Here is a 26971-nt window from a genome sequence, read left to right on the forward strand (position 1 = left end):
ACCACAGGCAGTTAATATATTTTTTTTTCTTTTTTAGACATAGAGTGTTACTATGTTACCCAGGCTGGTCTCAAACTCCTGGGTTCAAGTACTCCTCCTACCTCAGCCTCCCAAAGCACTAGGATTACACACCTGAGCCACAGTGCCCAGCCAATTTTTTTTTTAATTAAAAAAACAGGAATCAAAGGGTACTCACTTATCATAATCAACCTATAACCAACTGATATTCATCAAAGTTCACAAAAATAGGCAATGGGGAAAGGACTTCTAGTCAATCAATGGTGCTGGGAAAACTGGCTAACCATATGCAGAAAAACTAGGCCCATACCTATCACCATACACAAAAATTAACTCAAGATGGATGAAATAATTAAATGTTAGATCTCAAATTATAAAAGTCCTAGAAGAAAACCTAGGAAATGCCCTTCTCAACATCAGTTGTGGCAAATAATTTATGACCAAATCCTCAAAAGCAATTACAAGAAAAACAAAAACTGGTGGATGGGAACAAATTAAACCTAAGAGCTTCTGCACAGCAAATGGAACTCAAAACAGAGTAAACAACCTACAGAACGGGAGAAAACATTTGTAAACTATGTATCCAGCAAAGGTCTAATATCCATAATCTACAAGAAACTTAAATAAATCAACAGGACAAAAACAAATAACCCCATTAAAAAGTGAGCAAAGGACAGACACTTCTCAAAAAAGACATAAAAGTGGCCAACAAACGTATGAAAAAATCCTTAACATTGCTAATCATCAGAGAAATGCAAATCAAAACCACAATAAGATACCATCTCACACTAGTCAGAATGGCTATTATTAAAAATTCAAACAATAACAGACATTGGTGAGGCTGTGAAGAAACGAGAACACTTATACACTGTTGGTGAGAATGTAAATTAGTTCAGCCACTATGGAAAGCACCCTGGGAATTTCTCAAAGAGCTAAAACAGTGACCATTTGACCTAGAAATCCCATTCCTGTGTATATACCCAAATTGTTCTACCAAAAAGTCACATATACTTCTATGTTCCTTACAGCACTATTCAAAATAGCAAAAACAGGAAAACAACCTAGGTGCCCACCAACTGTGGATTGGACAAAGAAAGTATTGTGCATATACACTATGGAATACCATGTAGCCATAAAAAAGAATGAAATCATGTTCTTTGCAGCAACGTGAATGCAGATGGAGGCCATCGTACTAAGCAAATTAACGCAGGAGCAGAAAACCAAATATCACATGTTCTCACTCATAAGTGGGAGCTAAATCTAGACATAGAGTTTGGAACAATAAACACCGGGGACTACTATAAGGGAGAGAGAGGGAGAGGGGTGAAAAACTTCCTATTGGAAGTTGGGATCACTATCTGAGTGTTGGGATCAGTGGAAGCCCAAGCCTCAGCATCATACAATATACCCTCGTAACAAACCTGCATATGTACCTGTTGAATCTAAAATAAAATGGAAATTAAATAAATAAATGAAATAAAAATAAAATATGACTGCATAAAGTAATAATTAGATGAGCCTATAATGTATAAAGATGTAATTTATGTAACAATGGTAACACAAAAATGGAAAATGGGGTGATAAAACAAACATATAGTGGCAAAGTTTTTGTGTATTATTGACATTAAATTGGTATTAATCCAAAGTGCTCATTATAATTGTTAATTATAATCTCCAGGGCACTCACTAAGAAAATAAGTCAAAAATATAGTGAAATAAAAAAAGAAGGGGAACTAAAATGATACAATAAAAAATATATATGTAACAGAAAAGAAGGCAATAATGAAGGGCTGGAGGAGCAAAAAAGGGCATAAGAGAAATATATAACACAAATTGTAAAGTGGCAGATATAAATATTTTCATATCAGTTATGACATTAAATGTAAATGGATTAAAATTCCAATCAAAAGGCAGAGATTGGAAAATAGATTAAAAAACATGTTCCAACCACATGTTGTCTACAAAATATATACTTTTTTTAAGCAAAAATTCTTTATTTTATTTTACTATTATTATTTTTTTGAGACGGGGTCTCCCTCTGTTGCCCAGGCTGCAGTGCAGTGCCTCGGTCTCTGCTCACTGCAACCCCCGCGTCCCAGGTTCAAGCGATTCTCCTGCCTCAGCCTTCTGAGTAGCTGGAATTACAGGCACACACCACCACACCTGGCTAATTTTTTTTGTTTTTAGTAGAGATGAGGTTTCAGCATGTTGGTCAGGCTTGTCTCCAACTCTTGACCTCATGATCTGCCTGCCTCGGCCTCCCAAAGTGCTGGGATTACAGGCATGAGCCACTGCGCCTGGCCAATTTTTAAGAAAAATGTATAATTTCTCATTTTCTATTCTTGGCGTAAATTTTCATTATTTCTAGTGGAACCAAAACCTCCTGAACACCTTTCAGTGTCATCCAAAGCTTGAACTTCTATTTCTAGATTAAAAAATCCATTCAGCACTGAACTGTGCAATTTGATCACTGTTTTTGACTTCAAACTTTGCCAAAATTAAATAGTGCAACACCAACATTTCCTCTATAATTTTCATCTATGACACCAGCTCCTACATCAATAAAATGTTTTGCAGCCAAGCCAGACCATGGAACTACTCTTCCTAACACCCAGAGAAGGAAGAGCTACCTGAATGTCTATTTTCGTGAGTGCTTTCTCCATAGGTGGTATTGTCTAATCATAGGCATTGTACAAGTTGTAGCCTGCACTTCTCACAGACCCTCAGGTTGGAGCCATGGCATGCTCAGAGAGCTGGGCAAGGCACAGCTACATGTCACCCTCCTCCACAGGCCAGCTGATTTGCTGGGGGAAATGGTGGGTGTTTCTTCAGAGCAGGTTATGGCAGAGCAAGAAGGCAAGCAAGGAGAGAGCCCAGGGAACTAGGGAGCACAGGATGGCAGGGAACTGGCCAAAAATGTCAACAAATACTTTAGATTCAAAAACGTTTCTTTCTTTTTTTTAGACAACCTACATGACATATTTTTCTTAAAAACAATGCCTCCACTCCAAATAAATCATGGTCAAAATAAATGAAGAGCTCAAGATGACATCAGTCCCATTTGTCTTAAGTCCTGGTGTTGTGTGGCTGACAAGCAGAAGCCAGTTATGATGACAGGTAATAGATCCAGTCATTGCCAAATTTGTTAATTTTTTTCCCATTTTTAAGCCATCCTTAAAGGAAATCCCACATGGGTTACACCAACCTCACGGTAGTCCTGTGGAGCAACCATGCCATCTGGATTCATGTTTTCACCAATAAAGAAGTGGTAGCTTTTGAAATTAGCAAGGATGTGTTTGACTTGTTCTGCAGCCCCTGTCATAAAAGGTTTTACTCTTTCTGGTCTCTGTTCTTCAAGTTTGCCTTTGGTTGATTTCATGTAATCTTTGGTGTATTATACTTCTTGTAGGCTTCTTTTGTGAAGCTTGTTTCCTGCAGGTGATGGTTCATGACAGTAAGGATACCAGTGATTACTGTGCTTTTGGTACCTTCGCTTTCAGTGCCTTCAGCGGAGGCATTTCCACCAATGAGCAAGTCATCAATGTTACCCTCTGTCCTACTTACCAATTTCCCCTCCACCTCCAGGCACAGCCCATCCGCAGTCTCCCGGATTTTGTAAATGTGGGAGAACATCTCATCATGGCTGATGAGGTCCCAGTAGATAAATCATGATGGTGGCTGAAGGGAGACGATGGCGGCATTAGCATAGCAGGAGCCCAGAGCTCGGAGCGAGCGGGGTGCAGCCTGAGCAGCACTCCAAGGGAGCGGGGTGCAGCGGAAAAGAAAAACAAATTTCAAGAACCAAAGCAAGAAAATAGAAGGATGGTGAAGGGAATAAAATGCATAAAGTTACCAAAAGAGAGCTGGAGTTGCTATATTAATATCGGACAAAGTAGACTTTAAGAAGAAGAACATTTTATAATGATAAAAGAATAAATTCATCAGAAATAAGAAAAACAATTATAAACATGTATACATATAACAACAAAATCTAAAAATACACGAAGTAGAAACTGACAGAATTGCAAAGAGAAATAGTCAATTCAATAACAACAATCGGAAACTTCAATACCTCACTTTTAATAATCGATTGAACAAGGAGACAGAAGATCAAGAAGAAAATAAAAGGCTTAAACAACACTTTAAGTAAACCCAGCAGACATCTAAATAACACTCCACTCAACAACAGAATATACAGTCTTTCCAAGGGCACATGGAACATTCTTCAGGATAGACGACATGTTGGGCCACAAAACCAGCCTCCATAAATTAAAAAGGATTTACATCATATAAAGAATGTCCTCCAACTACAATGGAATAAAATTAGAAATTAACCAATGAACAAAATTTAGGAAATTCACAAATATGTGGAAATTAAGCAACACACTGCTAAAAAAAAAAACAAAAACAAACAAAAAAACCCAATGGATTAAAGAAGAAATCCCAAGGGAAATTAGAAAGTACTTTAAGATGAATGAAAATTAAAAAAATTAAAAACCACCATGGCTCATGGGATACATTGAAGGCAGTGTTTAGAGGGAAATTTATTACTCAAAATGCCCATATTTAAAAAAATAACAAGCTCAATAGCAAAAAATAGAAATAACCCTATTTAAAACGGGCAAAGAATTTAAATAGACATTTCTCAAAAGAAGATATATGAACAGCCAACAAGAATATGAAAAAATGTTCAATATCAGAGAAATACAAATTAAAACCACAAAGATGCATCATCTCATACATATTAGAATGGCTATTATCAAACACACGAAAAATAACAAGTGTTGATGAAATTCTCAGAAGAAAATATAGGAGTAAATATTTATGTCTTAGGACCAAGCAATGGTTTCCTGGATATGACACCACTTTTTATAATATTAAAAGCTTTTGTGCTTAAGGGATCCTACCAAGAAAGTGAAAAGACAATCCACATAATGAGAGAAAATATTTGCAAATCATGTATCTTATAAGGAGTTTGTATCCAGACTACATAAACAACTCTTACAACTCAACAACAAAAACATAAATAACTCAGTTTTAGAAATACAAAAAGGATTTAGTAGCCATTTCTCCAAGATATACAAATGGCTAATAAGTACATAAAAAGATGCCCAAATAATTAGCTGTTAGAGAAATGCAAATTATAACCAATGAGATATCACTTCATAACCACTAGTACTTTGCAAAACAATTTGGCAATTCCTTAAGATGTAGAAACATCGAGTTTCTACATAAATCAGTCATTCCGCTCCTAGAGAGAATTGAAAACATATGTTCACACAGAAACCTTTCCTAGAATTTCATAACAGCATTATTCATAACAGGCAAGAAGTGAAAATAATCCAAATGTCAATCAATTGATGGATGAATAAATACAATGTTTTATATTCATACAACGGAATATTACACACCCATAAGAAGGAATGCAGTACTGATACACACTATAACCTGGATGAACCATGAAAATATTATGCTAAGTGAAAGGAGTTAGTCACAAAGAACTGCATATAGTATGAATCTACTTATATTCAATTTCCAGAATAGGGAAATTCATAAAGACAGAAAATAGATTGGTGATTTCCTAGGTCTGGAGAAGATGGGGAGAAATGGAGAGTGACCACTAATGGGGGTTTCTTTAGGGGGGTGACAAAAATGTTATAAAATTGACTTGGTGATAGTTGTACATCTTTGTGGATATATTAAAAACAACTGAATTGTACACTTAAAAAAGGTAAATTTTATAGTATTTTAATTACATTTCAATAAAGCTATTATTTAAAAATAGAGTTACCATTGAGTGCTGAGTAACATTTCTGTCTCTTTTGAAGGCCCAGATTCTCAGGCACAATGGTCTGGGACAGGTTGAAGGTTACAGGGCTGAGACGATAAAATCAGGTTAATCTTATATTAGTAATTCTCATGAAAATGGGATTATGTTGCTGACCTATTTTAAAGCTTGTCCTTTAGCTTCTCTCAGCTATGGGAAATCAAGAGCTCCACAATTTTGTAAAAATACACAGAAGCCTATGGAAGTACTACAGATGGGTTCATAATTAAAACAAGGTGATTTATTCACCTACCAGTTCTGTGAACTTGAGCAAGACATGCACTCAAATCTTTGATTGTACCTTCCGTAATATAGAGATTTAAAAAGTACTTACTCTACTTCATAGGATTGTTGAGATAATTAAATGAGATTTAATAGTTATACAATGCCAGGCACATGGAAAAGATATGATTGATGCTGGCTGCCCTTAAAGATATATGTTAATTCATGCACACGTATGTTTATTGCAGCACTATTCACAATAGCAAAGACTTGGAACCAACCCAAATGTCCATCAGTGACAGACTGGATTAAGAAAATGCGGCACATATACACCATGGAATACTATGCAGCCATAAAAAAAGATGAGTTCATGTCCTTTGCAGGGACATGGTTGAAGCTGGAAACCATCATTCTCAGCAAACTATCACAAGATTAAAAAGCTAAACACCATATGTTCTCACTCATAAGTAGGAGTTGAACAATGAGAACACATGGACACAGGGAGGGGAACATCACATGCTGGGGCTGGTCAGTGGGTGGGGGACTAGGGGAGGAATAACATTAGGAGAAATACCTAATGTATGTGATGGGTTGATGGGTGCAGCAAACCACAAGGGCACGTGTATACCTGTGTAACAAAATTGCACGTTCTGCACATGTAACCCAGAACTTAAAGTATTAAAAAAAAAAAAGATACGTGTGAATTATTCTGCAAAGGGAAGGGGGAAACTCAGGCATGGTAATGTCAGTCTTCCTTACATATCAGCTGGGTTCCCTTTTATGGGAATGAACAGGCTGCTCAGCTCCCCACAAAAATGTTCCTTGAATGCCATTAGTACCTACCACTACTTCCAGTACTTTCCAGTCCATCATTCTATGGACAGGGGCATCTGCATACCCAGCTCCTGCCCACTGTTGTTCGATGAAGCATCTTTTCCAGGCCTGCCCAATCCATCATTGTATCACCAAAGAGCAATCTCTTTGGAAACTGTTTTGCAAGTTTGGGAGAGTAGATTATTATATTGTCTCTTCTGACATAGAATGAGGAATTATGCCACAGAGGAACCAAGACTCTTGCCCAAGGTCTCAGATAGTGTGCTGTTTCTAATACGTGCTTCCTCCCAGTCAAAAGAGATAAAAATGTGTTAAAGTTTGACCCAATGAGATTAGAGAGCCAGACAGATCCGGATATGCTGAACTAGGCAAAGGATTTTCTCCTCTGTGCATCCTCAACTTTGAAAACGCTGCTGTGAGAATTAAATAAAACAATGAAAGTAAGGTGTTGACCACAGGGCTTACCTCTCCTCATATTTTCTATAGCTTAAAAGAGTATGTGTTACATGTATACTTTTTTAAACTGCCTTTGCAAAAATTATAACAGTGAGAAAATTATGACAGTGAAAGAGATCTGATCTAACTAACCCCCATCTTGCCTTTAACCTCCAAACTGCTCTTGGTCATTCTTGGGCTTAGACCAAGCTAATTTTGGGAGACCTTTATAGTTTAGATGATAACAGCCCTTCCCCAAAACTAAACTGCCTTTGTAAAGCTAATGAAAGGCCACCAGGTTAGAGTGTGAGGGGCCTGAATTCTGCTATTACCAGCCATTATCCCAGAGGTCACAAGACTTGCAACTCCCCCAATTACTCTTGCAGATAACATCACTATTGTAGACCCTAAGATTGGCCTTTTGAGATGTCTTTTCAGGTGTTTGCATTTCTGATGACCTATGTGTCCACTCGGACCCACCAACTCCTGCCAGCTGGTCCTGTGGCCTCACTCAGAAGCCGACTCCCTGGCCCACTAAACTATCCTTGAAAAACCCTAGCCTCCAAATTTTCTGGGAGATTGATTTGGGTAACAACTCTGTCTCCCATGTGGGATGGCTGGCCTCATGTCAGTTAAACTATATTGCAATGCCATGGTCTCTGAATTTATTTTATTTTTGCAGTGGGCAGGAAGAACTCACAGGGCAGTTACCTTTTCTTCAAAATGTAGTAGATACAAATATATAGCTATGATTTTTCCACAAGTGGTTATATTCTTTCAAATTTCTAGTTTTCTGGTGGAAAAAGGGGGGTGTTACAGAATAAAAGGTAGCTTGCTTAAAATGCGAATTGGACTGTTAATTATTATTAATATAGAAATATGAGAAAAAAAGCTTCATCTTTGGAGCTCTGTACTTCTGATAATTGTTTCCAGAACAAATGGAATCCTCATTTTTCTGCAACAGCTTTAGGGCAGGCTAACCTATAAATTTCTTTTTAAATAACTGTTGAGTCTATTACAAAGACTTCTAAATTTGCTAGGCAGTGCGGCCCACATATCCTTGGGATAACAAAGCACACTGTGATTCTCTGGCCTCTAACCTCTTCTACAACATACCAGAAAAATGATGTAAGGTTTCTGAAATCCCCCTATTTCTATTGGGAAAAAGACTAGAAATGGCTCTTTGCCAATTATGTGATACGTTTAAGAAATGATTTTTTTTAACTTTCAGGTTCAGGGATACATGTGAAGGTTTGCTATATAGGTAAACTCATGTCATGGGGTTGTATTATACATGTTATTTTATCACCCAGGTATTAAGCCTAGCACCTGTTAATTCTCTTTCCTGATCATCTCCCTCCTCCCACCTTCCACCCTCAAGTAGACCCTAGTGTATGTTGTTCCCTTCTTTGTGTTCATGGGTTCATCATTTATCTCCCACTTATAAGTGAGGACATGCGGTATTTGGCTTTCTGTTCCTGCATTAGTTTGCTAAGGATATGGCCTCAAGCTCCATCCATGTTCCCACAAAAGACATGATTGCATTCTTTTTATGGCTGCATAGTATTCCATGATGTATATGTACCACATTTTCTTCATCCAATCTGTCATTGATGGACTTTTAGTTTGATTCCATGTCTTTGCTAGTGGGAATGGTGCTGCAATGAACATTTGCCTACATGAGTCTTTATGGTAGAATGATTTATATTCCTCTGGATATATACCCAGTAATGGAATTGCTGGGTCGAATGGTAGTTCTGCTTTTAGCTCTCTGAGGAATCACCATACTGCATTTCACAATGTTAGAACTAATTTACACTCCCACCAACAGTGTATAAGTGTTTCATTTTCTCCACAACCTTGCCAGCATCTGTTAGTTTTTGACTTTTTAATAATGGCCATTCTGACTGGTGTGAGATGATATCTCATTGTGGTTTTGATTTTCATTTCTCTAATGAACAGTGATATTGAATTTTTATTCATATATTTGTTGGCTTCTTTTGAAAAGTGTCTGTTCATGTCCCTTGGCCACTTCTTAATAGGGTTATTTGTTTTTAACTTGTAAATTTGTTTAAGTTCCTTATAAATGCTGGATATTAGATCTTTGTCAGATGCATAGTTTGCAAATATTTTCTCTCATTCTCTAGGTTCCTGTTTACTCTGTTGATATTTTATTTTTCTGTGCAGATGCTCTTAAGTTTAATTAGACCTCATTTGTCAATTTTTACTTTTGTTTCAATTGCTTTTGGTGTCGTTGTCATGAAATCTTTGCCTGTTCCTATGTTCAGGATTGTATTGCCTACATTGTCTTCTGGGGTTTGTATAGTTTTAGGCTTTATATTTGAGTCTTTAATCCATCTTGAGTTGATTTTTATATATTGTGTAAGGAATGGGTCCCATGTCAATCTGCTGCATATGCGTAGCCAGTAATCCCAGCATCATTTATTGAAAAGGGGGTCTTTTCCCCATTGCTTGTTTTTGTCAGCTTTGTTGAATATCAGATGTGTGGCCTTATTTTTGGGCTCTCTATTCTGTTCCATTGATTGATATGCCTGTTTTTGTAATAGTACCATCCTGTTTTGGTTACTGTAACCTTGTAATATAGTTTGAAGTTGAGTAACATGATGACTCCAGCTTTGTTATTTTTGCTTATGGTTGCTTTGTCTATCTGGGCCCTTTTTTTGGTTCCATATGAATTTTAAAATAGTTTTTTCTAGTTCTGTGAAGAATGTAGTTGGTACTTTGATAAGAATAGCATTGAATCTGTAAATTGCTTTGGGCAGTATGGCCATTTTAATGATATTGATTCTTCCTATCCATGAGCATGGGATATTCTTCCATTTGTGTGTGTCTTCTCTGAAGAAATGATATTTCTTTTTAACATTTTGAAGCATATCATTGAAAAATTGGCAATGTAGATGTTCCCCTTTACTACACAACTGATTGAAATTGCAGGCCATCTCCTTAAATAGCCAACTCCTTGTTTTGTTCACTATGTTCTTGCTGTTGACATCAAAAAATAATTCTTATATTTTTTAGTCCTTTTTAGAAATTACAAATGCTGTCAATATTTTGAAATTTTATTTCCTTTTTTATTGATATATACATATTTTGGGGGCACATGTCATAGTTTGATACTTGTGTACAGTGTGTAATGATCAAATCAGGGTAATTGGAATATCCATTACCTCAAACATTGTACTTGTGTTGAGAACACTTAAATCTTCTCCTCTTGCTTTTTTTAAATATACAATAAATTATTAACTATAATTTCCCTACTGTACTATGGAATACCATAACTTATAGCTTCTGTCAAGGCATTTGAACCAAAGCAACTCCATTTTAATAGGAGCTGGGTAAAATGAGGCTGAAACTACTGGGAGATGCATTCCCAGACGGTTAAGGCATTCTAAGTCACAGGATGAGATAGGAGGTCAGCACAAAATGCAAGTCCTAAAGACCTTGCTGATAAAACAGGTTGCAGTAAAGGAGCAAGCCAAAATCCACCAAAATCAAAACGGCAATGAGAGTGACCTCTGGTCGTCCTCACTGCTACACTCCCACCAGCGCCATGACAGTTTACAAATGCTGTGGCAACATCAGGAAGTTATCCTATATGGACTCAAAAGGGGAAGCATGAATAATCCACTCCTGTTTAGTATATCATCAAAAAATAACCATAAAAATGGGTAACCAGCAGCCCTTGGGGCTGCTCTGCCTATGGAGGAGCCATTCATTTATTCCTTTACTTTCTTAATAAACTTGCTTTCTCTTTGCACCGCGGACTTGCCCTCAATTCTTTCTTGCACAAGATCCAAGAAGTCTCTCTTGGGGTCTGGACTGGGAACCCTGTCCTGTACCACTTCTATCTAACTGTATGTTTGTGCCCCTTAAGTTGAAAATGTTTTTTAAGAAAGAAAGAAGAAAAACAATGCCAAACACAATTTTGCCTGGAAAGAAATACTTTGTACTCTGTGCAAATGGAGCACATGTGAGATTTGTCACATATCCTGTTTTCTTACTTTCACGAAAAAAAAAACCCTCCTCAGGTCATTATCATTCATTGCTCCCTATACGGACAAGCCCTAATAAGGAAGACTCCTGGTATCCTGAAGTTTTTCCATAGCCATAGAGTCAATACCCTTATCAGAAGCAGATCTCTGAATTACTCCATTTTGAAAAAATTTTGTCAGAAAACGAGAACATCATAGAGAGTGCTTCTCTACCACTAAGAAAGAAAACCATAAAAGAGAGAAAAACTATAAGTAGAAGTTATACTTTTTCTAAGAGAAAAAGAAAACTCATTCTTGTTTCGCTCTGAAAAAAAAAATGATCCTTTGGTTGTATTACCTGTCAGTTTTTTATAATTACATGAAAAAAAATAATCTTTTATATTTTTTAAACAAGGAGAATATTCTACCCTTTGTTTAGCATATTATCAAGAAATAACCATAAAAATAGGCAAATAGCAGCCCTCGGGACTCCTCTGTCTGTGGAATAGCCATTCTTTTATTCCTTTACTTTCCTAATAAACTTGCTTTCACTTTACAGACTCTCCTTGGATTCTTTCTTGTGTGAAATCCAAGAACCCTCTTTTGGGATCTGGGTCAGGCCTCATTTCCTGTAACAGTATCATACAAGTAGTTTCACAGCCCTAAAAATCATCTGTGCTCCACATGTTCATTCCTTCTTTGCTCCAAACCTCTGGCAACCACTTATCCTTTTACTGTCTCCAAGTTTGCCTTTTCCAAAATGTCATATATATATCATAGAGTAGGTAGCCTTTTCAGATTAGCTTCTTTCATTAGTAATATGCATTTAAGTTTCTTCCATGTCTTTTCATTTCTTGATAGCTCATTTCTTTTTAGCACTAAATAATATTTCAATATACTATTGTCTGGATGGACCACAGTTTATTCATTTACCTAATAAAGGACATCTAGTTTGCTTCCAAGTTTTGGCAATTATGAATAAAACTGCTCTAAACAGTTCATCCACAGGTTTTTGTGTGGACATAGGTTTTTAACATATTTGAGTAAATACCAAGGTGAGCAGTTGCTGGATTGTATGGTAAGGATATGTTTATTTTTGTAAGAAATGCCAGACTGTCTTCCAGAATGGCTATATCATTTTTTATTCCCACCAGTAATGAATGAGAGTACCTGTTGCTCTACACCCTCACCAGCACTTGGTGTTGTCAGTGTTCTGGATTTTGACCATTCTAAAAGGTGTGTAGAGGTATTGTCAGAGGCGTTTGAACCAGAGCAACTCCATCGTGAATAGGGGCTGTGTAAAATAAGGGTAAGATCCGCTGGGCTGCATTCCCAGACAGTTAGGCATTCTAAGTCACAGTCTGAGATAGGAGGTTGGCACGAGATACAGGTCATAAGAACCTTTCTGATAAAACAGGTGCAGTAAAGAAGCCGGCAAATCCCACCAAAACTAAGATGGCAATGAGAGTGACTTCTGATCATCCTCACGACTACACTCCCACCAGCACCATGACAGTTTACAAATGCCATGGCAACATCAGGAAGTTACCCTATACAGTCTAAAAAGGGGAGGCATGAATAATCCACCCCTTCTTTAGCATATAATCAAGAAATATCCATAAAAATGGGCAACCAGCAGCCCTCCTGGCTGCCCTGCCTATGAAGTAGCCATTCTTTCTTCTTTTACTTTCTTAATAAACTTGCTTTCACTTTACTCTATGGACTCGCCCTGAATTCTTTCTTGTGCGAGATCCAAGAACTCTCTCTTGGGGTCTGGATTGGGACCCCTTTCCATTAACAGTATCTCATTGTTTTAATTTCCATTTCCCTGATGACATGTCATGGGGAGTGTCTTTTCATATGCTTACTTGCAACGTGGATGTCTTCTTTAGTAAGGTATCTGTTAGATATTTTGCCCATTTTTTTGTTTTTATTATTATTATACTTTAAGTTTTAGGGTACATGTGCACAATGTGCAGGTTTGTTACATATGTATACATGTGTCATGTTGGTGTGCTGCACCCATTAACTAGTCATTTAGCATTAGGTATATCTCCTAATGCTATCCCTCCCCCCTGCGCCCACCCCAAAACAGGTCCCAGTGTGTGATGTTCCCTTTCCTGTGTCCATGTGTTCTCATTGTTCAATTCCCACCTATGAGTGAGAACATGCAGTGTTTGGTTTTTTGTCCTTGCGATAGTTTGCTGAGAATGATGGTTTCCAGTTTAATCCTTGTCCCTACAAAGGACATGAGCTCATCATTTTTTATGGCTGCATAGTATTCCATGGTGTATATGTGCCACATTTTCTTAATCCAGTCTACCATTGTTGGACATTTGGGTTGGTTCCAAGTCTTTGCTATTGTGAATAGTGCCACAATAAACATGCGTGTGCATGTGTCTTTATAGCAGCATGATTTATAATCCTTTGGGTATATACCCAGTAATGGGATGGCTGGGTCAAATGGTATTTCTAGTTCTAGATCCCTGAGGAATTGCCACACTGACTTCCACAATGGTTGAACTAGTTTACAGTCCCACCAACAGTGTAAAAGTGTTTCTATTTCTCCACATCCTCTCCAGCACCTGTTGTTTCCTGACTTTTTAATGATCACCATTCTAAGTGGTGTGAGATGGTATCTCATTATGGTTTTGATTTGCATTTCTCTGATGACCAGTGATGATGAGCATTTTTTCATGTGTTTTTTGGCTGCCTAAATGTCTTCTTTTGAGAAGTGTCTGTTCATATCCTTTGCCCACATTTTGATGGAGTTGTTTGTTTTTTTCTTGTAAATTTGTTTGAGTTCATTGTAGATTCTGGATATTAGCCCTTTGTCAGATGAGTAGGTTGCAAAAACTTTCTCCCATTCTGTAGATTGCCTGTTCACTGTGATGGTAGTTTCTTTTGCTCTGCAGTAGCTCTTTAGTTTAATTAGATCCCATTTGTCAATTCTGGCTTTTGTTGCCGTTGCTTTTGCTATTTTAGACATGAAGTCCTTGCCCATGCCTATGTCCTGAATGGTATTGCCTAGGTTTTCTTCTAGGGTTTTTATGGTTTTAGGTCTAACATGTAAGTCTTTAATCCATCTTGAATTAATTTTTGTATAAGATGTAAGGAAGGGATCGAGTTTCAGCTTTGTACATATGGCTAGCCAGTTTTCCCAGCATCATTTATTAAATAGGGAATTCTTTCCCCATTGCTTGTTTTTGTCAGGTTTGTCAAAGATCAGATAGTTGTAGATATGCGGCATTATTTCTGAGGGCTCTGTTCTGTTCCATTGGTCTATATCTCTGTTTTGGTACCAGTATCATGCTGTTTTGGTTACTGTAGCCTTGTAGTATAGTTTGAAGTCGGGTAGCGTGATGCCTCCAGCTTTGTTCTTTTGGCTTAGGATTGACTTGGCAATGTGGGCTCTTTTTTGGTTCCACATGAACTTTAAAGTAGTTTTTTCCAATTCTGTGAAGAAAGTCATTGGTAGCTTGATGGGGATGGCATTGAATCTATAAATTACCTTGGATCTTTTGCCCATTTTTTAATCAGGTTGTTTGTTTTCTTACTGTTGAATTTCAAGAGCTCTTTGTATATTTGGGGTAATAGTCCTTTATCAGATATATCATTCAGAAATATTTTCTCCCTGTCTGTTTCTTGTCTACTCACTGTCTTGACAATGTACTTGGAAGAGCAGTAGTTTTAACTTTAATGAAGCCCAGTTTTCCAATCCTTTATTTAATGCTTCATGCCTTTGGCATTGTATCTAAAATGTCATCATTATACTCAAGATCGTATTCTCCTATATTATTTTCTAGGAGCTGTATAGTGTTATTTTTATAGTTAGGTCAACGATCAATTTTGAGTTAATTGTTGGGAAAGGTATAAAATCTGTAAGATCTGTGTCTAGATTGTTTTTATTTTTTTATTTTTTATTTTGCATGTGGATGTTCTAGCACCATTTGCTGAAAAGACGACCTTTTCTCCATTGTACTGCCTTTGCTCATTTGTCAAGAATCAGTTGACTATATTTATGTTGGTTTATTTCTGGACTCCCTGTTTAATTGCATTGATCTATTTGTCTTTTCTCCTTTCAGTACCACATTGTCTTGACTACTGCAGTTATAGTAACTGTTGAAGTCACGTAGTATCAGTTCTCTAACTTTGTTCTCATTCAATATTGCATTGGCTATTCTGGATCTTTTTGCCCCTCCATATAATCTTTAGAATCAGTTTGTCAACCTCCACAAAATAACTTGCTGAGAATTTGGGGGGATTGTGTTGAATTTTGGGAAGAGTGGAGAAGAACTGACATCCGGAAAATATTGTCTTCATATCCACGAATATGACATATCTATTTACTTAGTTCTTCTTGGATTTTTTTTTATCAGGGTTTTCTAGCTTTCTCATATAGATCTGCTATACATTTTTTTAGATTTATACCTAAGTATTTTATTTTTAGGGCGGGCCGATGTAAATGGCACTGCTTTTCATTTCAAATTCCACTTGTTCATTGCTGGTATATAAAAAAGTGATTGATATTTTGTGTGTTAGTTTTATATCCCATCCTACAACCCTGCTATAATTGCTTGCTAATACCAGGAGTGTTTGTGTCAATTCTTTTGGATGTTATACATGGACAATCACTCCATCTGTCAATAAAGACAGTTTTATTTCTCCCTTCACAATCGTTATACATTTTATTTCCTGTTCTTGTCTTACTGCATGAGCTAGGACTTCCAGTGCCTACATTCTTGTTTGTGACAATGTTGAAAAGCAATGGTGAAAGGAAATATCTTTGCCTTCTTTCTGATCTTAGTGGGAAAGCTTCAAGTTTCTCACAAGTTAAGTATGATGTTAGCTGTAGGTTACTTTATAGATTTTTTTTTTTTTCTGGAGATGGAGTTTCGCTGTTGTTGCCTAGGCTGGAGTGCAATGGCACGATCTCAACTCACTGCAACCTCCGCCTCCCAGGTTCAAGCGGTTCTCCTGCCTCAGCCTCCTGAGTATCTGGGATTATAGGTATGCGCCACCATGCCCAGCTAATTTTTGTATTTTTTCATAGAGACGGGGTTTCACCACATTGGTCAAGCTGGTCTCGAAATCTTGACCTCAAGAGATCACCCCGCCTCTGCCTCCCAAAGTGCTGGGATTACATATAGATGGTTTTAACAAGTTGAGGAAGTTCTCTATTCCTCGTTGGCTGAGATTATTTATTATGAGTGGGTTTTGGGTTTTGGCAAATACTTTTTCTGTATCTATTGTTATGATCATAGAATTTTTATTCTTTGTGTACACAGTCTCTGAAAATAAGGATAGAGTAAAAATTAATATAAACAAAATTAAAATTTGTATTCTTTAGCTTGTTGATATGATGGACTACATTAATTGATTTTTGAATAAATGTTGAACCAGCCTTGAATACCTGTGCTAAATCTCATTTAGTCATAGAGTATGATTCTTTTTATACCTTTATTTAATTTTCTAATATTTTATTGATCCTTTTATCTAATCAATGCCAGAGGATACAGTTTATATCAGAAAGGAAATGATTATAAATCCATAGTTCAATTTTAATGTCATCTAGACAGATAGAACTTTTGATAGACTTCTGAAGTTTTCTGGGTATTTTACAGATTTCTCTTTTCTAGGAAATAAACATTATCAAAACCTCTCAGCAAGCTGGAAATAGAAGAGAACTTCCTTAATTTGGCAAAGGTGTTATAGGACCACTGCATTCGACTGCTTATTGCACAGTGACAGACCAATATACCAAAACAGCAGGAGTTGCAGCAAAGAGTTTAATTATCATAAAACAGCCAAATAAGGAGACAGGAGGAAACATCAAATCCACATCTCCAGAAGATAGGGAGATGGGACTTTTAAGGGACCTGGACAGGTGACAGGCTAAAATGTACTGATTGCTAATTGGTCAAGAAGTGAGAGGTGAAGTCATAGGGCAGGTAGATTAAGAGACTACATTCCTGTCCTGAGTCAGTTACACTCTGGGTCTTCAGACCAGCTGGCATCAGCCATTCTGCTGGAATTCAGGATATCAAAAAACACCTTAAGCAATTATTGGGTTAAAATGTCCAGTATCGGCCAGGCGTGGTGGCTCAGGCCTGTAATCCCAAAGCCAAGGCAGGCAGATCACCTGAGGTCAGGAGTTCGAGACCAGCCTGGCTGACATGGTGAAACTCTGTCTCTACTAAAAATACAAAAAGTAGCTGGGCATGGTGGCAGGCGCCTGTAATCCCAGCTACTTGGGAGGCTGAGGCAGGAGAATCGCTTGAACTAGGGAGGCAGAGATTGCAGTGAGTGGAGATTACGCCACTGCACTCCAGCCTGGGTGACAGAGTGAGACTCCATCTCAAAAAAAAAAAAAAAAAAAAAAATCCAGTTCCAGAGATTCTATCTATAGGAACAATGTGGGAGCAGGTGGTCAGTTTGCTACATGACTCTCAAGTTAGTTAGCAGCTACAGGGAAGTGGATCAAGTTGCGCCAGTGCACCATGGTCAATACCTAACTATAATTCTGCCTAAAGCCTGGCTTCACTGGCTCACAGTCCTGCAGGCTATACAGGAAGCATGACATCAGCATCTGCTTAGCTTTTGGTGAGGCCTCAAGGAGTTTTTACTCAAGGCAGAAGGCAAAGTGGGAACTAACGCATCACATGGTGAGAGCAGCAGCAGGTTAGGATTCCATACACTTTTAAACAACCAAATCCATGTGAACTCATAGAGTGAAAATGCACTCATTATTGCAAGGACAGCACCAAGCCATTTATGAGGGATCTGCCCCCATGAGCCAATCACCTCCCACCAGGCCTCACCGCCAACAACACTGGGGATTACGTTTCAACATGAGATTTGTAGGGAACACATATCCAAACCATATTAATGTGAAAATAGTGAATGGTTTTCACCTAAGTCTGAGAATAACATAAATATATCTACTATTCTAATTTCTTTTTTATCTTTTTTTTGAGACAGAGTCTCGCTCTGTCACCCAGGCTGGAGTGCAATGGCGCAATCTTAGCTCACTGCAACCTCCACCTCCCAGGTCCAAGTGATTATCCTGCCTCAGCCTCCTGAGTAGCTGGGAATACGGGGGCATGCCACCACTCCTGACCTTGTGATCCGTCTGCCTCGGCCTCCCAAAGTGCTGGAATTACAGGCGTGAACCACTGCACCCAGCCCTATCTTTTTTTTTTTTTTTTTTTTTCAAGATGGAGTTTCGTTCCTGTTGCCCAGGCTGGAGTGCAATGGTGCAGTCTCAGCTCACTGCAACCTCTGCCTCCCAGGTTCAAGCGATTCTCCTGCTTCAGTCTCCCAAGTAGCTGGGATTACAGGTGCCTGCCACCACATCCAGCTAACTTTTTTGTATTTTTAGTAGAGACGGGGTTTCACCATGTTGGCCAGGCTGATCTAGAACTCCTGACCTCAGATGATCTGCCTACTTCAGCCTCCCAAAGTGCTGGGATTACAGGTGTGAGTCACTGCACCCAGCCCTATTATAATTTCTAGCCAACACTATATTGGAGATCTTCTGTTGATGAGATATTTGCATATCCCAGGTCACCAAGACACTAAACTAAAAAGCACTAAACATTGAAAGAAAATATTTGTTAACTATGTTGAAAATACTGACCTAGCCAAAGATGAAGTCATTGATATTTGGATAAAAATTTGACTACAACTGAAATTTAACTAAAAAATTGTGATATTCTTTGAAAGAAATCTGCCTGTCTTGGCCTTGTAAAGTGAGCTGTCGAAACTTTAATTCCAGTCACAACAATATAGTTTGTGACTTGGGATTGTCAGCATTTGTGGCCATCCAAAAAAAAAAAGATCAAAATTCATCAGATAGCCAACATGACACATATTGCTTTGTCAAAGACCACCTCATAGTTTAATTCTCTTATTCAAGCTAAGCAACTACTGCTTTCATATTAATGTCTTTCAAAAATAAAATTTTGCTTACTTAGGCAAAATTTTAAATGTTTTTGTTTTTTAATTTACTAATAAAGAATGTATATATTACTATATCACAAATTTTAAAAATATTTTGATAACTTTATTTCACTATACCTAGCTTTCCTTGTAATTCAACTTATTTCATTTTATGCATTTGAGAATATTATTCTAAAAAGGGCCCATAGGCTTCACTGGATTGTAAAAAGAGCCATTGCACAGAAAACCTAAGTACCTCTGAGCTCAAAAGGATGTGTTATCGTAGAAAACAGTATGGCCTGGCCACTCACAGTTTTTCTGAAAAGCAAGTTGGAATAGCAGTGAATCTTTGAAAGTGACAGCAATGTGCCCTTCAAGTGTTGGAATTATCATGGGCAATCTCATGAGATTGCTTACAATCAGAGTTTCTCATCATAGCAACTGGAAAGCCACTTGCTGCTTGTTTTATAACAGATGACTTCATCATCTTATTAGCAGTGATTTAGGTTGGGAAGCTGCCTACATTCTTGTTTGTGACCCTGATGGGAGGTAACCTCAAATATCAAATTAGTCATTTCTCTAAGGATCCTGGTTCCCGTTAGTGGAAAATAATATTACTATAGTAGTGAGCATTAAGCTGTGTCATGGGGTCACATTGCTCTTGAGCTTTTTCTTTCTTTTTTTTTTTTTTCTTTTTGAGATGGAGTCTCACTCTGTTGCGCAGGCTGGAGTGCAGTGGCGCGATCTCAGCTCACTGCAACCTCTGTCTCCGGGGTTCAACCAATACCCTTACCTCAGCCTCCCAAATAGCTGGGATTACAGGCGCCCACCACCATGCCCAGCTAGTTTTTGTATTTTTACTAGAGATGGGGTTTCACTATATTGGTCAGGCTGGTCTCAAACTCCTGACCTCAGGTGATCCACCCGCCTCAGCCTCTCAAAGTGCTGGGATTACAGGCGTAAGCCACCGTGCCCAGCCACTCTTGGGCTACTTCAATGGAAGAGCTAAACCGTTTTTCTTATAAAGGAAGTAGTTTATATTGATATTTACAATCTAGTTGGAGCAGGTCCATGCTCCTACTAAAATTCTTAACTTCCTTTGAACTGAGTATCTTTTACTAATCCTCTTCCTGAAGAAAGTAATATAGTTGTTTATGCTTTTCCCATAATTTAAGTTAAAAAAATACAATATCCATGGAAATATCAATTCTTAATATAGTTGAAAATTTTTCCTTTAATTCTTCTTGGTTTTAGAAGGTAGCTAATTTGGTGGGATCTAACAGAGTGATGTAATTTAATCCTTTGGACTCAGGATCCAGCAATATGGAACTACACAACAGAGTAGCAGAAGGGGATTGGAAAGCAATAATGATATTTTAAAAGTCACCTACCCAGGGACAGAGAGGATCTGCCCCAGGAAACTCCCAGGTCCTGCTGCCTATGGGAAGGAAGCATCCCACATGGAGGAGAGAGACTCAGACTCCATGTTGTTTCTGGGAATCTGGTGGGAGGGAGGAAGTCCACTGCGTGAAGGGACCAAGGTCTAATGGGGAAGGGGAGAAAGACTCTGCTTGTACTTCTGCTGTGAGCAGCTGAGTAGTAGATTGTGACAGAGAAGCCGCACATTGAACCTCTGTCGTCCCAGAGTGCTGGAGAAAGAGGCATGTCTGAGCTTAGATGTCGGAGTCAGTGACTGTGCAAGAGGCCAGTTTCCTCATCCCCTGTGCATTCTATGTGCAGCCTCTGAAAACATACATTCTGTGTCCTGGATTGACTCGAATCTAAACCACTGTTATTATTTGTGGCTTATTAAAGAGGCCAATATAGACGGATGGTCCTCCTATGGCCACAAAGAGATCACGGCAAAGTTGCAAGAAAGGATTCTGAGCTTTTGTAGCCTTCTCAGAAGTCCCCAGACCAAGAACTACTCCTTGGGCATAACAGGTGGCAGACAGCAAGAGGTAAACCTTTTGAGTGGACAGAGAGCCTTTATGTGAAATAGAGTTACAAATATAAAAAGACAAAAAAAAATCCTGCCCACCTGTGGAACTTTGAGCAATTAATTTAACATGTTGAAGCTCCATTTTATTACCCATAAAAGGAGAATGATATTGCAGCATTATCACAATAGTCAAGCTTTGGAATCCACCTAACTGTCCATCAATGGATGAATGGATAAAGAAAAAATGTGGAGAGTAGAATGGTGGTTACCAGGGGCTGCCTGAAGGGTTACTGGAGAGGCTGATCAAAGAATATAAAATTTCAGCTAGATAGGAAGAATAGATTCAAGAGATCTACTGTATAATTTGGTGACTATAGTTAATAACAATGTATTGCATACTTGAAAATCACTATGTGAGTAGATTTTAAGCGTTCTCACCACAGAAAAAGTAGGGGTGGGGAGCAGATAATAATATTTACCCTTCATGCTTTTGTGAAGACTTAACAATGTAACCTGAGTATTGGAATTCAATTGTGCTCAAAATCTGACTGCCACTTACTTGGACATGAATGATCTTAAGCAAATTATTCAGCCAGGTTAAATATCACATTAAGTTTTCTTACCAATAAGATGAAATATTAATAGTCATTTAACAGCATAATCCAAATGTGCCAGGATGCCTATGACAAGGTCCCTCTGTTTTCTTTCTTTTTTTTCTTTTTTGAGACAGAGTTTTGCTCTTGTTGCCCAGGCTGGAGTGCAATGGTGTGATCTCAGCTCACTGCAACCTCTGCCTCCAAGGGTTCAAGAGATTCTCCTGCCTCAGCCTCCCAAGTAGCTAGGACTCCAGGCGCCCGCCACCACACCTGGCTAACTTTGTGTATTTTTAGTAGACATGGGGTTTCACCATATTGGCCAGGCTGGTTTCAAACTCCTGACTTCAGGTCATCCACCCGCCTCGGCCTCCCAAAGTGCTGGGATTACAGGTGTGAGCCACCGCGCCTGGCCGGTCCCTGTTTTCACCCCGCATTCACCTAAAAGCAGGTCTCAGATTTTTAATTCAGCCCACCTAAATAAATCTATCTCAGCAAATTTAAAGAAAAATTGATATTTTATTAAAGACTTTGTGATAAGATATAAAATAGGTTCTCATCACAAAAGAAACTTAAATATATATTATCCATTAGATAGCTCCAGCGGTGTGCTGGTAAATGTTCAACAACTGACTCTTAAAGAAAAACGCATGCATTTATATACATACATATTTATTATAAATTTTTCTGATATAAAAGATTGTTACACACAATTTACTATTTGTAAATTTTACTATTGGTTCCTACAGACTGCTTTCATTGATTTTTGCAGAACTTTTGCAATCCATAGCCAACCTATGGTTCCGACTGAACTGATTTGACAAATGGAGTTATATACCCATTTATTTTCTAATAAATCAATAACGTATTGTTATTGGATGTAATATGTAATCTATTAAAGTATTTGTCACCCTATTATATAATGAGTGTAGTACAGGCTATAGTCATTAAATTAAAACCTAGTTTTAGCACTAGATATATTGTTCATCAATGATGTGAGTGAGATTTTTCCTGAGTCAGAAAATAGTTTTCTAATATGTACTGAAATAATATTTTCTCAATTTGGGGGGCTATTCCCAATGTAATGGATATTAGCACCACACACTTTTAAGTTCATTCTGCATTATTTTGACATTTTCTTCATTACTTTCTTAAGTCTAATCAACTGATGAAACAATAAATAAAGCCCTGATTTGTATGTAAATTTTTGCCTGTATATTTTTCTTTCCTCATGGACTTGGGAAATTTTCTATGATCCTCATGGCTTTGCGGCTACTTACTGTATGCACCCTCACCTTGTTTGCAGCATTATCAGCTCCAGGACAGCCGAAATCCTTCTTGGTTCTTTCATACTATCGCCCACTGTGTCTAAAGTAGATTTTAAGTTAGTGTTACTTGAATTGCAAGTACTACTACCACTGAAGCAGCAACTCTGTTTCCATTGCTTGGGGAGAAGACCAAAAACACACATTAAACACCTGGAGAAAAAAAGTAAAACTACATTAAAGTGAGATTGTAGGAACTGACCAGAAATTTAGAAAAGAGAAAAACTCACTGCTGTGTGAAGAAGTCAAAGGAACTTCATGTTGACTTGAACAAGAAATTAAAGGAACCCTGGGCCTTGGCCTGAGGACAGACTGGAAATGGTGGTTTGGAGAGAAGAAATGAGGACAAAGGGAATGTGTGAGGAACAGTGGAAGGTAGAGTTGGCTGGATAAAATGAGACTTCAAAATGCCAGTTTGCGAAGCTTGAACTTGGTGCAATAAACAATCAAAGGCCATTTTAGATGTATATGAAAACAAATGGCATGGAAATGATATTGAAGCAGAAATCTGGTAGCATCCCCAGAACAGGAATTTCAGAAACTATTGCAGTGGCTTAGGTTTAAAAGACAAGAAACAACAAATGATCAGTTCCCCAGTGATCAGTGATAGGTCATGTTGATACCGTGTACCCACAGATACCAGGCAATGAGAAAGGCACATAATCTCTGTAGCATTCTTCCTAAACATCCACAGCTTCAGTCCAATCATGAGAAAACATCAGACAAACCCAAACTGAGGGATAGTATACAGAAACCAGTACTGTTCAAAAGTGTCAAGGTTTTTGAAGACAACTGACTGAGAAACTGTCACAGATTAGAGGAGGCTAAGAACACAGGAAAACTAACTGCAATATGGTATCCTGAATTGGATCCTGGAATAGAAAACGGACATTAGTGGAACAGTTGGTGAAATTAAAATAAAATCAGTAACACAGTTAATAGTTTTGTATCACTGTTAAGTTTTTAGTTTCATTGGTTATATAAGCTGTTAACATAAGGCAATATGGGTGATGGGTATGTGGGAACTCCCTTTATTACCTTTGCAACTTTTCTGTAAGTCTAAAATCATTCTTTTTTTAAGTTAAAACAGCAAAACTACCAGTTCTTTTACCTGCTTCTAGCAGGTGCTCAAAGAGGGACAGAGCAAAACCTTGCAAAGCATGACATTAGAAGGTGTCCCAGAAGCAAGGGTCTTCTGTAGCCCCAGGCACTGCTGCTCCCAAACTGCATGGCCTTTCTTGGCAAATGATTTACAATCTCCGAACCTCAGGTCAATGTCTTAAAAACGGGCACAGAATGTCTTTTCAACAAATGGTACTAAGAAAACTGGATATCCACATGAAAAAGAGTAAATTTGGACTCATACCATATATGAAAATTAACTCAAAATGGATTAAAGGTCTAAGAGTTTAAATTATAAAACTCTTAGGAGAAAACATAGAGGAAAATCTTCCTAACATTGTATTTGGCTATGACTTCACTGCGACACCGAAAGCACACGCGACAAAATAAAAATAAAATAAAATAAAATAAGACCAGAAAAGCAAAGAAGGGCAGCATCCCTTCCCGTCCTGATAGCTGCCGGATTTTACCCCAATCGTGTTTCTGCTTCCAGGAGCTGTCCACGCGTCGCCTCTGTTTTATCACTAAGGTTTTAATTGTGAATAAACGAGGAACTGGATTCGAATGATTTCTTAGTTTCTGAGATTTTTTTGTCTAAGCATCGTAGACTTCGTGCGTTCTCAACCCAATAGGAAGCGTCACATCTCAGTGAGCTTCGGCTCTCACAGCCCGAAACTGCAAGGAGCTCCTCTGCCCGGCCTCTCTTTACTCCTCCTCTCTGCCCCTCAGCTCGCTCATCTTTCTTCCCGCCCCCTCTCTTTTCCTTCTTTGGTTCTTTGAAGTGATGAGCTAGCGCAACCACAAACCATACATTCCTTTTGTAGAAAAACCCGTGCCTCGAATGAGGCGAGACTCAGAGAGGACCCACGCGCGGGGCGGACCCCTCCAATTCCTTCCTTGCGCCCCCGAAAGAGCAGCGCACCAGCAGCCGAACTGCCGGCGCCCAGGCTCCCTGGTCCGGCCGGGATGCGGCCGATACCCGCTCCCCGCCGGGAACAACCTCTCCACTCTTCCTGCAGGGAGCTGGTGCCAGCCGACAGCCGCGCCAGGGCCGCTCCGGGTACCAGGGTCGGATCGGGTGACGTCGCGAACTTGCGCCTGGCCGCCAAGCGGGCCTCCAGGCTGAAGAAGGACCCGCCCCGGCCTTGACCCGGGCCCCGCCCCTCCAGCCAGGGCACGGAGCCCCGGCCCTAGCTGCTCGCCCCTACTCGCCGGCACTCGCCCGGCTCGCCCGCTTTCGCACCCAGTTCACGCGCCACAGCTATGTGTCCCCGAGCCGCGCGGGCGCCCGCGACGCTACTCCTCGCCCTGGGCGCGGTGCTGTGGCCTGCGGCTGGCGCCTGGGAGCTTACGATTTTGCACACCAACGACGTGCACAGCCGGCTGGAGCAGACCAGCGAGGACTCCAGCAAGTGCGTCAACGCCAGCCGCTGCATGGGTGGCGTGGCTCGGCTCTTCACCAAGGTGCAGCAGATCCGCCGCGCCGAACCCAACGTGCTGCTGCTGGACGCCGGCGACCAGTACCAGGGCACTATCTGGTTCACCGTGTACAAGGGCGCCGAGGTGGCGCACTTCATGAACGCCCTGCGCTACGATGCCATGGTAAGACCCGAGCCCGCGCCCGGGATAGTAGTCCCGGACTGAGAGAGGAGCCGGGCTGGAAAAGCAGCGGATGGCAGAGTGTGGCAAGCCTAGGTCCAGGGCGCGGAGAGATGTGGGGATAAAGTGAGACTCCGGCCAGTGTGCCAGCTGGATGCATAGAAGTCCCTTGGACGATTCGTCTTAAACGGACGTTATTGCGCCCCCACTAGGAGATGGGAGTATTTAGAGGAGCAGGACCCAGTCCTGCCTGCGAGGGGCTTCAGGTGGGGTGCGTAGAAGCACTGACAGTTATCCAGAGCTAGGGACTGAATCGGATCCCTCACGCAACTCTCATTTACTGCTAGATCTTTCAAAGAATGCTTTATCTCAGTCTAGATCTTTCGAAAAATGCTTTATCTCAATCTTATTGAAAGGGAAACAGCGTCAAAGAAGCTGAATAAATTAACAGGCACCATCCCCGCAAAAAGGGAGACGTGATAAGAATGGACACCAGATCTCTTTGACCCCGAAGCTTGAGAGTAATTAAGCTCACAGCTTTGGGGTAGATTCTCTGTTCAATTACCTTCTATGTGACCTTGAGCAAGTTATTTACTCTTTCTTGCCTTAGTTCTATCCTCTATAAAAATAAGGATCATAATTGTACATAGTGCACATAGTGTGGTCTCTATATTATTACCAGACACATAGTGTGGTGTCTATGAATGTTGTTATTACCAGACACTATAATATAGGGTTAAGAAAAGAAAGAAAGAAAGAAAGAAGAAAGAAAGAAAGAAAGAAAGAAACTTCAGAGAGAGCCAAAATGTGGAAACACTTGGGTTTCAAAGGATTTCAATAAAGTAGGTTTGGCAGCAGATTTAGGAAGAGTCCAACTTAAGAGATAATGGGCTCTTAAAACATGTGCAAAAGTTTAGTTCAAAGTCCCAAATGTTCTGTTAAAGGTAATGCCTTTTCTATTGCACTAAATTCTAGAAAGGGAGCAGAGGTGGTTGCACAGTAATAAATAAGTACAACCAAGACGTATATATGGTGGTTAAAAAAAAAATAAAACCACCACCCAAATTTAACCCTGTGTAAACGCCTTGAGTAAAGGGATTCAGCAAGACTGTGGAGAAACT

General features: G+C 39.2%; 1 protein-coding gene and 2 pseudogenes across 2 annotated transcripts in view; 1 reads left to right on the forward strand and 2 right to left on the reverse strand.

The window, feature by feature from the left end:
- Positions 1-1017: 1017 nt before the first annotated feature.
- On the reverse strand, positions 1018-2807 carry LOC103782646 (deoxyuridine 5'-triphosphate nucleotidohydrolase, mitochondrial-like; annotated as a pseudogene).
- Positions 2808-2978: 171 nt separating this feature from the next.
- Positions 2979-3816, reverse strand: LOC117980820 (translationally-controlled tumor protein-like; annotated as a pseudogene).
- Positions 3817-19453: 15637 nt separating this feature from the next.
- NT5E (5'-nucleotidase ecto) overlaps positions 19454-26971 on the forward strand; it is a 51731-nt gene continuing 44213 nt past the window's right edge. Inside the window, exon 1 of one of the 2 annotated variants that reach the window (XM_063605407.1) lies at positions 19454-25853. In XM_063605407.1, the coding sequence (XP_063461477.1) occupies positions 25515-25853 (339 nt within the window). In that variant the 5' untranslated portion in view covers positions 19454-25514. The remainder of the gene's footprint in view (positions 25854-26971) is intronic. The other variant, XM_003822843.6, reaches the window with a different exon arrangement.

The sequence above is a fragment of the Pan paniscus genome, chromosome 5 (assembly GCF_029289425.2).
Source record: "Pan paniscus chromosome 5, NHGRI_mPanPan1-v2.0_pri, whole genome shotgun sequence".
NCBI lineage: Eukaryota > Metazoa > Chordata > Mammalia > Primates > Hominidae > Pan > Pan paniscus.